Source organism: Thunnus maccoyii, chromosome 11 (genome assembly GCF_910596095.1).
Source record: "Thunnus maccoyii chromosome 11, fThuMac1.1, whole genome shotgun sequence".
Classification (NCBI taxonomy): domain Eukaryota; kingdom Metazoa; phylum Chordata; class Actinopteri; order Scombriformes; family Scombridae; genus Thunnus; species Thunnus maccoyii.
The window spans coordinates 1,217,881-1,230,009 of record NC_056543.1 but is presented as its reverse complement, the minus strand read 5'-3'; the positions used below and the strand labels follow the sequence as shown (position 1 = coordinate 1,230,009).

The 12,129-nt window shown below is 40.2% G+C and overlaps 2 protein-coding genes across 2 annotated transcripts in view; both read right to left on the bottom strand.

Annotated features, from left to right (window-relative positions):
* Positions 1-11,292, bottom strand: part of LOC121907568 (interferon-induced protein 44-like) — a 198,666-nt gene extending 187,374 nt beyond the window's left edge. Inside the window, exon 1 of the mRNA XM_042427203.1 lies at positions 11,069-11,292. The gene's annotated coding sequence lies outside the window, so the exon portion shown is untranslated. The remainder of the gene's footprint in view (positions 1-11,068) is intronic.
* LOC121907556 overlaps positions 1-12,129 on the bottom strand; it is a 128,658-nt gene that overhangs the window by 13,246 nt on the left and 103,283 nt on the right. The window contains exons 17-22 of the mRNA XM_042427184.1: positions 4,673-4,745; positions 2,413-2,516; positions 1,805-1,930; positions 1,634-1,709; positions 1,354-1,461; positions 900-1,003 (exon numbers count right to left, since the gene is read on the bottom strand). Of these exons, the coding sequence (XP_042283118.1) occupies positions 900-1,003; positions 1,354-1,461; positions 1,634-1,709; positions 1,805-1,930; positions 2,413-2,516; positions 4,673-4,745 (591 nt within the window). The remainder of the gene's footprint in view (positions 1-899; positions 1,004-1,353; positions 1,462-1,633; positions 1,710-1,804; positions 1,931-2,412; positions 2,517-4,672; positions 4,746-12,129) is intronic.

Below are 12,129 nucleotides of genomic sequence, written 5' to 3'. Positions count from 1 at the left end.
ATGGGCTAGCACCTTCCTACCTGTCAGATTGGAGTATGTTCCAAATCGCTCCCTCAGATCGCATGGTGCTGGTCTGCTGAAGGTGCCACTGACGAACAGCAAGAGGTACGGCGACGCTGCCTTCAGTTGTTATGCACCGAGGATTTGGAACATGCTCCCTCCTCATATCAGACAGGCCACCTCGGTTGACAGTTTTAAGAAGCAACTCAAAACCTACTTCTATGACCTCGCCTTTAATTGATTTTGTTTTACCCTGATGATTTTATCCCTTCTCTAGAATTTGTCTTTTACTCCTTTACTATGTCTTAACTGATATTTATCCTGTTTAATATGTATGTGTGTGTGTATATGTATGTACATGTATGTATGCATATATATACGCATGCATATGTATATATATATATATATATATATATATTTATATATATATATACATGTACATGTGTGTGTGTATCTATGTGCTTGTGCATGTGTATATATCTGTATGTATGTTTTACATTTCTTTTGTAAAGCACTTTGAGCTGCATTTTATGTCCTGAAAGGTGCTCTATAAACAAAGCTTATTATTATTATTATTATTATTATATTATTGTGTTTGATTTTGCAGCAGTTTCTCTCAAAAATTTTGACACAATTTGCGATGTTACGATGCTACAGTGACAGTGAATCAACCATCTGTCATTTATTAGTAAAGCAGTAGTTACAGCTGACAGCAGTCACTCCTTCAGCAGAGAGGTCATGTGATGCCCACACTCTGCTGTCGTCAGATGACGAGGGAATAGTCTAAACTCTGATCGGCTGAGTGATTACACATTATTCAAAGATCTCTACAGCTGCAGAGAGTGAAGCTTGTGTGGTTTCTCACATGTGAACAGACACATTATAACATGTTGACTAACCTGTGTCTTTGCTCCATCATCACTGCTCTGTTGTCCTGAATCCTTCTTGTCTGATGACTCCTGCTCATCACCTGTGGACGCTGACTGGATGGAGCTACCTTCCTCTGAGGAAACAGCCGTCGTATTAGACAAACATTTGGAACAAACATATTTTATTTACACTGGAAGTCCTCATCAGCAAAAGGTCAAATGGATTTCTGTATTTCTGGTTCATACACAGTCGTGAGGTAAACAGTCAAATACGTCGTTCACCTTACAAAGTAATCCACCAGGAATGAGAATTTGCATGTATGTGATTGGCCAATGCAGTGTGACGTTGGTTGCTTTTTTTTTGCTGAGCAGGAAGGTCAGCTACACCTGCATCATGTTGCACTATATTAAAAAAAACTGGGAATTCAATGGTTCACATCTTTACTTGTGCGTTCCTTCTCTTCTCAGAAGTGTATATAATCACCTTTGTTAGATTTGATGGAGTTCCTTAAATGATGAAAGAAATCCAAAAGATGTTTTAAGTCTCTGCCAGCCATCTTGGTGATGTAATCCTTGACCACAAGTTCAGCAGCTACAGAGAACACAGACACTGTTCATCTCAGAACATATTATTATATACTGCTTGATTGTTATCTGTCAATAAAAAAGTATTTTTAAAGACATAAAAGTCAAAGTAAAAAAGACAGATAAAGTAAAAGTAAAATTTGATGAAATACTATAAGTGTAAGTGTAACATTGCATACAGTCAAAACATTCTTCTGATATGTCCAGCTGCAGTTTCTGAAGAACTGCCCTCAGTTCCTTTTCCACATTTCCAGTCTGACAAACAAACAGACATTGGGCAGAAATTAGCTCAAAAATACACATAAAACCATTCAGTTCAGACTCTGATATCTACCTGATTGGATTCTTACCTTTATATCACAGGCCCGCTCCTGATTGGTGGAGGAGGAAGGCTGGTTGTCATCCTGACCAACCTCATCCTGTGCAACATATTCACGTTCAGGATTCTGAGGGTCTTTCTGTGAGGACGTGTCAGCCTGTGGAGAGACAGGAGGTGGTTACAGGGCGGTTAAAACCACAGTCTGTATATAAAGATGGACGACGTGTCTCCACTTCCAGCTGCCATGCAAAATGAAGCCAAAGTATTGTATTATAAGGAGTTGCCATCTTGAGTCGCTCTGGGAGTTTTTCTGTGATTATTGCGGCAAAAAATGTTTGATTTTGCAGCAGCTTCTCTCAAAAATTTCGACACAATTTGCGATGTTACGATGCTACAGTGACAGTGAATCAACCATCTGTCATTTATTAGTAAAGCAGTAGTTACAGCTGACAGCAGTCACTCCTCCAGCAGAGAGGTCATGTGATGCCCACACTCTGCTGTGGTCAGAGGATGAGGGAATAGTCTAAACTCTGATTGGCTGAATGATTACACATTATTCAAAGATCTCTACAACTGCAGAGAGTGACGCTTGTGTGGTTTCTCACATGTGAACAGACACATTATAACATGTTGACTAACCTGTGTCTTTGCTCCATCATCACTGCTCTGTTGTCCTGAATCCTTCTTGTCTGATGACTCCTGCTCATCACCTGTGGACGCTGACGGGATGGAGTTACCTTCCTCTGAGGAAACAGCCGTCGTGTTAGACAAACATTTGGATCAGGTTCATTCATTATAATATATTTTATTTACACTGGAAGTCCTCATCAGCAAAAGGTCAAATGGATTTCTGTATTTCTGGTTCATACAATGATTCTCTCTCACACATTTAAATGTAAATTAGCTGCCCATGACTACTGTTTGTGCTACAGTTTGCTTTAGACTGGTGGTATTAAAAGTTCTAAAGTTAATCATAGAGACAAAATCCACTGAGTGCCAGATTGAATTAAGCTTTTCCAGAGTTTTCTTGGCGCAGATGTGATGCGTTATGCCTTAGACACATGATGTATTTATCAAAGTGAACAGTCCTTTCATCAAAGTGAAAAAGAGTGTCCGCTGTCCGTCTTCCCAGCAAACATGCCCACGCGGGCCCACTGTGGGTATGTGTGGGTTTACTGTGGGGAAGTGTGGGCAGGGCAAACCCACACCAATCCCACGTGGACCCCATGTGAGTAAGCCTATGCGGGGCCCACAGCAGTTTTGCCTTTTGGGGCCCCTCTGTGAGCTTTCTGTGGGCAAGCCCACCGCTGGACTTGCCCACAGAAAACCCACATGGGCCCCCTGTGGGATAGCCTTTGCAGGGCCCACAGCAGTCTTGCCTTTTTGGGCCCCCATCATGGTTTTCTGTGGGAAACCCACTGCGGGCTTGCCCACAGAAAGCCCACACAGGCCCCCTTGCGGGTTAGCCCATGCAGAGCCTACAGCAGTTTTACTTCTTCAGGCCCCAATGAGGGTTTTCTGTAGGAAACCCACAGTGGGTTGCCCACAGAAACCCCCCACGGGCTCCCCTGTGGGATAGCCTCTGCAGGGCCCACAGCAGTCTTGCCTTTTTGGGCCCCCATCATGGTTTTCTGCGGGAAACCCACTGTGGGCTTGCCCACAAAATGCCCACATAGACCCCCCTGTGGGATAGCCTATGAAGGGGCCCACAGCAGTTTTGCCCTTTGGGGCCCCTCTGTGGACATTCTGCGGGCAAGCCCACCGCTGGACTTACCCACAGAAAATCCACATGGGCCCCCTGTGGGATAGCCTTTGCAGGGCCCACAGCAGTCTTGCCTTTTTGGGCCCCCATCATGGTTTTCTGTGGGAAACCCACTGTGGGCTTGCCCACAGAAAGCCCACACAGGCCCCCTTGCGGGTTAGCCCATGCAGAGCCTACAGCAGTTTTACTTCTTCAGGCCCCAATGAGGGTTTTCTGTAGGAAACCCACAGTGGGTTGCCCACAGAAACCCCCCACGGGCTCCCCTGTGGGATAGCCTCTGCAGGGCCCACAGCAGTCTTGCCTTTTTGGGCCCCCATCATGGTTTTCTGCGGGAAACCCACTGTGGGCTTGCCCACAAAATGCCCACACAGACCCCCCTGTGGGATAGCCTATGAAGGGGCCCACAGCAGTTTTGCCCTTTGGGGCCCGTCTGTGGACATTCTGTGGGCAAGCCCACCGCTGGACTTACCCACAGAAAATCCACATGGGCCCCCTGTGGGATAGCCCGTGCAGGGCCTACAGCAGTCTTGCTCTTTTGGGCCCCCATCATGGTTTTCTGTGGGAAACCCACTCTGGGCTTGCCCACAGAATGCCCACACAGACCCCCCTGCGGGATAGTCCGTGCGGGGCCCACAGCAGTTAACCAAAAGGACTGGAATGTAAAATTTAAATCTGTTTGTGGTATGAAACATATTGGTTTTTGTCACTTTATTTGAAGAGAATTGATTGGCTGTAGTTCCTGTCACTGTTTGTTAAAAGTTTTTATCTGCTGAAGGCCTTTTGATTGTTTTTCTCACCCTAATCCCAGCAAACATGCCCCTTTGGGGGCTGTATGGGGCGACTGAAGGAAGATAAATGAAGATAAATGCCCCCCGCAGGGGCAGCCCACTGTGGGCCCCGTTACCGGCGTAAAATGCAGGGCACATGTGGGCCCCACACTATGGGGCCCAGGTGGTGCCCCAGTGGGACAGCCCACCCTCAACACTGAACCCCCCCCCCCAAGGCTGCATCTTGATCATGTGTGTAAAGGCTATACTGCCTTTACACACATGACTGCATTGCTAGACACAGTTCCACCTCCATTATAAAGTCTACTGATAACATGGTGTCATCTCTAATAATGATGAGAAGGCCTACCTGGATGACGTGGAGAACTTGTATCCAGTTTATGTTCAGGATGCTGAAAGTCTGTCTGTGAGGACTTGTCAGCCTGTGGAGAGACAGGAGGTAGAGACAGGGTGGTTAAAACCACAGTCTGTATATAAAGATGGACGACGTGTCTCCACTTCCAGCTGCCATGCAAAATGAAGCCAAAGTATTGCATTATCAAGAGCTGCCATCTTGTGTCTCTCCAGGATTTCACAGAGGTTTTTTGTGATTATCGTGGCAAAAAAGTTGAATTTGCAGCAGCTTTTCTCAAAGTTTCCGAAACAATTAGTGATGTTTTATGTCTCTTTTTGCAGTAAAATAATGTGATTTATTTTAAACTGCTAGTAATGAAGAGTCATATGTAATGACTTCCTTGGATAAAAAGCATCCTGCATATCACAGAAACAACTATATTTCAGCTCTAATGTTTAATGTATTTTCTGAACATGAGAACCATGAGGACTCAAAGTTCTATAAAAAAGAAAATACTGTACTTGAGTTCCATTTATAACCTTTATTAAATAAACTTTCAGCTCAACATCAGCAGCAAATAAATCCGTCAATAATACCGTTAAAATAAATCCATCAACATAAAATTATAGTTTGATGTTTATGTTTGAGGTAGATTATGTCCATCTCTGCTGTCTGATCAACATCAGCTTGTATTCTTCTGACTCACAGAATCAAACCTCATTTGGGAACATTTGGGAACATTTGGGAATTGTTTTGCTTGTCTATGGCATCATTTTTGTTGGCAGGTGAGATTTGTCCATCTTCCACATGAATGCACCTGAATCCTTGCTGAACACTGCGATGACGTAAGTTACCACCACACCAAACGCCACGATTGGTCCAAATCACAAGTGTCTGTTGATTTGGACATTTCATGAAGAACGCTGCTGTAATTTAGCAAAAGTGCTAAAAGCTCTTGCAAATATTGCAGAGATTTCTTTAATTTGCATTTATTTTTAATTTCCTGGAGTGAGTGCATCTTGCTTGTGTGACATCATTTGCAACTCTATACAGTAGAGTCTGGGGGGGCGGTGTGACGGCCCGCGGGACACGCCCCCTCAACTTGACTATCAGTCCTGCCAATGAGAGCCAAGTGAACCCAGCAGCTGAGATGGAGGTAAACCAGCCAAAACCAGCTGGTAACCAGCAGCTACAGCAAGCAGTGAATCACAGAGGAACAGGTTCATTAGCGTCTTCCATCAGAAAGTGCTGCTGTCAATCACAGCTGTCAATCATGACGTTACACCCCCTTTTTATATCATCAAATAACTCATTGAAAACAAACTTAGCAGAAAAAAATGAGCACTTAAACAAACATCAGTGTTGTAAGAACCATCTTGGGGATTGATGTATTTGAGGTGCACTTTGATTTTTTAGTTTTCCCCACATATCATCCAAATAGAGGCGTTCAACAATCCTTAAAACTTTTAAGGTCTCCAACTAAAAGCAGTATCAGCCACAGACCAGTTTTGTTTCTGTGACTCACAGAAACTCGTCCACATCACCTAATGTTACCGCTATGTGGGGCAAACATGCACAGAAAGAATATATTTATTCCAGCCAGAGAGAAATGATCAGATTAAATGTTTGCATGGTTATTAGGTGCTCATATTTTCCTATTGAATGGATTATCAAAGGTTTACACCACCCTTCTCAACCCGAAAATTCTTTCTGATCTGGTGGTTACATGAGGCATTTTTATTCTGATTATTAGTGGAATATTAGAGTCCATGTAAACGCAGCTATGGACAGCAAAGGTTGTGAAAGAATAAGAGCCCATCAGGTGAGGACATTTAAATAAAATGTCTTAAAATTAAAAAAAAGTTAAATAATTAAAAGCTGTGGCTGAAAGTAAACCAGCAGTGAGGTAAAATCCACAAAAACAGAAGCATCTACATGCTTCAAGTAGTTGTAAATAGTTCTTGTTCTCAGCAGAGCAGACAGGACCACAGCTCCCACAGCTCCCAGTAGAGTTTCAGTGTTCAGGACTGAGGAGAGTAGAGCAAGAGAGTAGAGAGTAGAGTGAAAGTGTGTTCACTCACCTGTGAGCCAGTTCCAGCATCACCTGAGGATGGAAACAAGTGAGATGTTGTCAGTGATGGAAGAAGTATTCAGATACTTTACTGCAGTAAACAGTGATATAAAAATACTCCATTACAAGTAAAAATCCTACTACAGTAAAAGTACATAAGTATTATGAGCTTGATGTAGTTAAAGTATTGCAGTAAAAGTACATAAGTATTATGAGCTTGATGTAGTTTAAGTATTGCAGTAAAAGTACATAAGTATTATGAGCTTGATGTAGTTAAAGTATTGCAGTAAAAGTACATAAGTATTATGAGCTTGATGTAGTTAAAGTATTGCAGTAAAAGTAGTGGTTTGGTCCCTCTGACTGATAGATTATTATATATGACATCATTAGATTATTAATAGTGAAGCATCAGTGTTAGAGCAGCATGTTACTGTTGTAGCTGCTGGAGGTGGAGCTAGTTTACACTACTTTATATACAGTTAGCTAGTTTAGTCCAGTGGTTCCCAACCTAGGGGTCGGGGCCCTCCAAAGGGTCAGCAGATAAATCTGAGGGGTCGTGAGATGATTAAAAAAAATTAATTTGATTCATTTTTCAGAACTTTTTTTAAGTAAAGTAAATGTCCTGTATTGAAGAGATTTTCCTCTTTGGGCCTTAAATATTTAAAATGTTGTGAGAAGTTTAGAGAGGAAATGTCTCTTTGGTGGAAATGCTAACACCACAGAAACATCTGGAACATGACAAGGACACACAACTACACTGATTTTATACAAGAGAAACAACTACACACTGATTTATCATCATATTTTGGAACCTCTGGTTTAATCTTAAAAATGTGAGATTTATAAGTTTATGTTATTTTATGTAAAACTGATCTGAAAAGTAAGTACAGCTGTCAAATAAATATAATGTATAATGAAGTATCAAGAAGCAAAAACAGAAATTTAAGTAAAGTTCAAGTCTCCAAATTGTATTTAAAGGACAGGTTGATGTTTTAACAAGTCTGTCTTAATTGAACACTGACGTCTCCACATGTTCCTGCTCTCCACACTGACCCTGAAGATATTCTCTCTGAACAACACCACACTGTAACATCTAAAGCTGAAGATAATATGAAGCTTAAGACAAGACAAAACATTGAATGTACCTGTACGCTGGAGAAGAAGAGTAACAACAACACCACCAACAACAACAACAAGAGCAAGTATGTAGTACTTGATTTCTCCAGTCTTGGAGTTCATCTTCCACTGATCTTGTCCGTCAGACTCAGATTTGCTCTTGCGTTTGGTTTTTGACATTTTTCTCTGACAGCGTTTATTTGCTGTGGTGTGAAAGAAACAAGCGATTAGTAAAATGTGTTCCACAGATTTTCTTTGAGAGATCCTGAAAGCAGTGAGTTGTGGCTCACAGCTGGCAAATTGGACATAAATACAACGTTTGCAGTTCAGTAGAAGAGAAGCTGTGAGAACAACAAAAACCAGCTGATGAGGACGTCAGTGTGTGAATAAATACATGAATGTGCTTCAGTCTGTAACATGTGAATCTACACACGACTACCAGAATGTTTCCCTCCACAAGAAGATCTGGAGAAACAAACAGCTGGAAACTGTGATGTTTGGTGAAGGTGTACAATCCCATGAGATCACTTAAACACTTCAATAAATATATTCATTCATTCTGCTGAAAGTCTCTTACCTCGTTGACCCTTCCTGTTGGATTCTGGACAAAAACATAAAAACATCAAGCAGAAATAGTTTCATTAAATCCTCAAACACGACCATCATAAAATATAAATACTCACAATGTTACAGGTTTTACTTTTACCTCACGTTCATGAATGTGATACGACTCATTTGTTGAGTCCAGATTAACCAGGATGAATGGTTTGATTAAATGTGAATATTATAAAAACTGATCAGGCTGAAAGCTCTTCTGAATTGATCCTTTTCATAACAAAATGTTTCATCTGCGTGTGGATTGATTCAGTCCTGCTGACATGAGAATGAATCCTGGAGCATCACATCAGAGTCAGACTCAGGTCCACTGAGGTATTTATCACAGTGCTGCAGCACCACCTGCAGGTGACACTTGGTATGTGCACGTGGCCTCTAAATTCAGCTCAGTGAATCATATGGAAGCAAATCTTTGACAGAATCATTTGAATTATATCAGCAACTGACTACCAACATTTCAAGTTTATTCAGTCCTGAATACTAAATGTTGAAATTTAAATACCACTGAATTTACTGAACTGAAATATTGACTTTGAAAACCATCTTTCTAAATCTACTTTATGTGTTCTCAATAATCACTGAAAAGGTGTGCAATTTCAAAAACTTTATTTCCAGTATATATTTATTTTAGGGTTCAGATAGAAAATTCTAGTGGTTAATATTCAAAAGTTGTATTCAAGTCCTTCTATTTCAATAAGCTCAATTTAGATTAAAAAATTCAAGTAAAAAAACTCTGGTTGCTCAAATACACTTCATGTAATTCAGACGCTAAAATTCAAGATGTACAATTCAGATCTGAACATCCGGGATTACATATTTACTTTTACACACACACACACACACACGTATATATGTATGTATATATAAACTTCAAAGCACAATCAAGTGAACATTTCAAGGTGTTTGGGTTGTATGCTGGTTCTTAAGCTTCTTAATCAGCATATTAACCATAACACACAAATCTGTCTTCCAAGAAAAAGGGATATGAGACGTTTTTAGTCAGATGATGTTTCTAATTCAGCATGTTTGAAACTTAAGAATGGTGATATGTTCACTAGTAGATTTGTAGGTGCAACATGTTCTGTCTGTCTTACTTACATTTAACATTTATTTTCATACACTAATTGGGAGTCAGGAGGATGAGTGTGAACGAACATTTTCAATGTGACAACTTGAAGTGATATTTTTGACCATGTTGTGCATGTTTATATATCCTGCATGAAACAACACAGTAAGAACGACTGTGGTGAAGTATCTAAGATGAGCTTTTTGTAGTCCATCTTCAGAACATTGTAGTTTCACCACAGCAGACCCACGTCAATAACATCCGCCGCCACATAATTACGTAGCCCAGTGTAGGTGCAGGGGTCAAGGAAAAGTGGTTAGGAAAAGACGATAGGACGTGCTTTTCAACTGATTTTGAACTCTTGAATATTAAGCGCCAGAATTTTCTAAATTTCAGAACCCTAATATAAACATATACAGGAAATTTAAGTTTTTGATAATGCAGAATTTGAAAGTGATTGAAATTCAGACCATATGAATTCAGAAAGATGGTTTTAAGTCAAATGTTTCAGTGCAGTAAATTCAGTGATATTTAAATTTCAACATTTAGTATTCAGTAGTGATTCAATTTAGTAAATGTTGGTATTCATATAATTCAAATTATATTTGCTTCCATAGAATCGCACCTGCATGAATTCCTCTCACAGTTCATCAATATGAAGAAAAACACATGAACAAGTCTTCAGCTCAGTGAAATATGTGATAAATGAATCAGATGATATGTGACACACACTTTGTCTCCTGTGTACAGATTTATACACTCTGAACATCACTGGGTTAAAGTTGAATCCAGTTTGGATCAATACAGCAGCAACAACATCAGGTTAACTTTATCAATCTGTTACTGTGAGCCAGTGTTACACACAACAAGCTTTAACTAAAAACTGTCACAGATTGATTGTTTCTACAAAACGATTCAAAAGAGACACAAGTTATTAACAATCAATAACAAACTGTGACATGTCAGTTTAAACAGAGTAGATTATAACAAGCTTTAGTTTGTGTAAATAATAAAAATAACAGTAAAACTGGCTCAGAACAACATTAACTCAGTATTGTATCGACTCAGACTTAGTCAAACTCTAACAGTGATGTTTGAACGCTACTCTGTCAGAGAGACTTCCAACACGGCTCAGTGTGTTTCTAGGACCTCTCACCCCTCCATCAGTCCTTCCTTTTACTGCCAGCAGGTCGATGTTACAAAGTCCCAGAAAAACATCTACAAACATCTTTTATTCCCTCTGCGATCATCTTACTGAACAAACTAAAACAGACACTGTTCTCTGTCCTGTTTAACTCTGCTCTTGTCAGTTGTAGTTTTAACTGTTTTTATCTCTTATCTTTAGTGTGATAAAAGATTGAATTACGTTTGAATAATCTCAAAACTAAAATCCTTAAAGTTAAAGAAGCTGTAAAACAGCTCGTCATGTGACTTCATTAACATAAAACCTTCATTAACCACAGAGAGCATGTAGTGCTAACATGCTAACATGCTAACATCATGCAGCACATGAAATAAATAAACTGAGGAGAGAAATCTTTACCTGCAGCTTTCTGTCACTCTGCTGGTCTTCTTCTTCTGCAGCAGCAAAGTGGAGACAAACACGAGTCGTCTAAACGTTCCTCCTGCTTTAAGTTTCAGAAAACACTGCGTCCTTGTATGAGACCATAGACTGCAATAAATATGAATGAGACACGGAGACGTTACTGTTAACACGGACCAACAAACCACCAGCAGCTTCTGCTACGAACCCTCCGTGCTGAAGCCAGCAGGCGGGCTGGAGCCGCTTGAATAGACGAATGAATCATAGTTCAGAGGATCATATTTGACATGAAGATGTACGGCATCAAATAATAATGTCAGACCAAATACAACAAAGCAAGTAGCTAGAAAAACTCTTCAGTGGAACTAAAGTGTGTTAAATTGACATTAGTGTTGTTTTAACCGTCCAGTTTATCTGCTGCTGCTTTACATTACAGTGATGTTAATGTAGCTGATAGTTTGGATAACTTGACTACTGATGTATTCACACTGTGTGTCGTTTGTCCACAAGTACTGTAATTAACACCATACAAGTTAAAGTTCTGCTTCATGCTCCGTCAGATTTTAAAAGGAAGTTTTTTTATATTTTCAGACTAAGTGAAGGAATCAGAAGTGAGGAAGAACCACATGATGTAACTTAATGGTGTTGAAAGAAAAACAATGAGAAAGTTAAGAACTGATTCAAGAAGGAAGAAGGTGCACCTGATTGAAGATTTAAAGAAGAAGTTTGAGGAAAGAGAAACACATAGAAGCAGCCTAGACATCAGGTGATGGAGACACATGAACACATTCAAAGCAGGAGGCAGAACAAACTGGTCTGACTTCTACCTGTATGTAGATGAATTACTGTTCTGTAAATATTTTAAAAAGCACAATCTGTTATCCAAATGTAAACTAAAGGACATTCTAACAAACTAAAGTCAAAGCACGATATCCAAACCTGCTATGAAAGGACTTACAGATCTTTTAATACGGGTACCAACACTACACAACAACTCTGACATGTTTCTTAAGCTGTTAAAAGGTTGTTGACCTCAGTTACTGTTGTAAACACTAAAACAC